Raw genomic sequence first — 1,881 nt, forward strand, 5'->3', positions numbered from 1 at the left:
CGGGGGGCTCGGTGGATGCGGCGTGGACGTGCTGGAAGAGCCCGAGGAGGAGGGAGTGCTCACCGCTGAGCGCGTGCTCCGTCATGCTCAGGCACAGGGACTCCAGCCTGTTGTTGATGTCAGGTTCAGTCACCGGCACCTGGAACTCTGCAGGGAGAAAGGGACAGGAGACCTTGGTCAGGGGACCTGGCAGGGACCCTGCCTGCCCGCCCCACACCCCCTGCCTGCTCTGCTGCTGCCGGAATGGGTGCACGTGGGGTAGGAAACCACCCGAAAGATGCCCCAGGAGGGTCGGACCGCATGGCCGGACTCTGGCAGCGTTTCACTTCCCGGTGCAATCACCTCCAGCAAGAGATGTCTGCAAAAATAGTCGTCACCCCCCCTCTTTCTTATCGATAAGGGGTAAATTGGGGAGGGGGGGGCTCAATGGCATTGCAGCAGAAGGTGGACAGAAATGAGGGGTTCAGGCGCCGGTTAGAGATGCTGGAGGGGGGAGCTGGGGTGAGAGCGGGACCCCCCGCCCCAGGAGGAGGCAGCCCCGGGGCTCTCCCCCCTTGCTCAGGCCCCGCAAAAATCCTCGATACTTGCAAAACCTTCAAGCGGCCCCGGGGAGCAGCGGGGCCGGGAGCTGCCCGTGCAGGCAGCGCGCAGGCAGGGTTAGCGCTCGGACGTGGGATGGCAGCACAGACCGGCAGAACTGCCCTCCGGCTTTTCCGTGGCCAGCTCGGCTGCCGCTCGGTTGCCCACAGCCCCGCTGCCATGTCCCCGGGGGGGGTTTGAGCGCAAAAAAAGGGGGGCGGGGTCATCCCTGTTTTGCAACGCCCCAGCCTGATCCATACAGCACCAAAATGCCCTCCCCTTTGCAGCAAAAAGCTTTGCAAATACAGCTTTTGCTACCGATGGCCGGCATCTCCTGCTTGCCACCAGCTTGGAGGATCATAGGACGAGGTCCAGGAGGGTTGAGGTCCCCGCAGCCCGATGAAAAGTGTTTTGGGAGCCCAGCCCCGCATCGTCGCTTATTTTCCTCGCAATTGGGTCCGCATCTTTGGCTCCCTAATCCTCCCAGACCCTCATTCACCACAGGCTAACATGTGAAGAGAAAACTATTTATTCTCCTTCAGTGCCTGCGGAAACGTGCCTTTGTCCTGGCGTTTAATCAATACCCAAGAACAGATGCTGCTCTTGCTGTACAGGACATTTGCCGCCTAAATTATGCAGTTAAAACACTGCAGGCATGTGATGCGAGGGGAGCTGCCAAGCTGAAACCATGGCAGAAGCTTACGGATGAGGTTTAGTTTCCTGGGGGGGGGGTGTAACTCCCTGTCCCGCGGTACAAATTGTTATGGTGTGTTGGTAAGAAAAGGCGCGCTTAAAGGCTAATGAAGGGATACACAGAGAAAAAAAGCATGAACGTCCTGATGGGAAGGATGCTCCGGGTTCAGGGCCCAAGGTCAGCAGGAACCTCCCTGAATCAGAGGATGCTCCTACATATGGGAGCGTCTTTGCGGTGTTTGGGAAGGAAGCACCAACACAGCACCATTTCCCTTCACGTGCATTGTGAAAAGAATTTCCCTCCAGCGCGCGAAGGCGGTCCCTCCGCACGGCTCCCTCCGTGCCCACGCGTGAGCGAAAAAGGTGACAGATGAGCTACCGCCTTCCCCACCCGACACGAAGCCCCTCGGAAGCAAGCTAGGTAAGGCACCGGCACCGTTATATATAGGGCCAAGATGTTATATATAGGGTCAAAAATCCCTCCAGTGATGTCTCCGATTCAATCAACCCAGTAATCCGACTAGTTTTAGATTTAGATCCGCTCAGGCCGCGCCAGCCGGTGCTGCGAGCGTGGCTGCAAGCCTGCAGGAGCGCGCCGCACCGGCACGG

At 58.9% G+C, this 1,881-nt stretch overlaps 1 protein-coding gene across 1 annotated transcript in view; it reads right to left on the reverse strand.

Annotated features, from left to right (window-relative positions):
- SAMD4A (sterile alpha motif domain containing 4A) overlaps positions 1-1,881 on the reverse strand; it is a 116,919-nt gene that overhangs the window by 5,204 nt on the left and 109,834 nt on the right. The window contains exon 10 of the mRNA XM_009289884.1: positions 64-147. Within this exon, the coding sequence (XP_009288159.1) occupies positions 64-147 (84 nt within the window). The remainder of the gene's footprint in view (positions 1-63; positions 148-1,881) is intronic.

The sequence above is a fragment of the Aptenodytes forsteri genome, unplaced genomic scaffold, assembly GCF_000699145.1.
Source record: "Aptenodytes forsteri isolate BGI_AS27 unplaced genomic scaffold, ASM69914v1 Scaffold76, whole genome shotgun sequence".
Lineage (NCBI taxonomy): Eukaryota > Metazoa > Chordata > Aves > Sphenisciformes > Spheniscidae > Aptenodytes > Aptenodytes forsteri.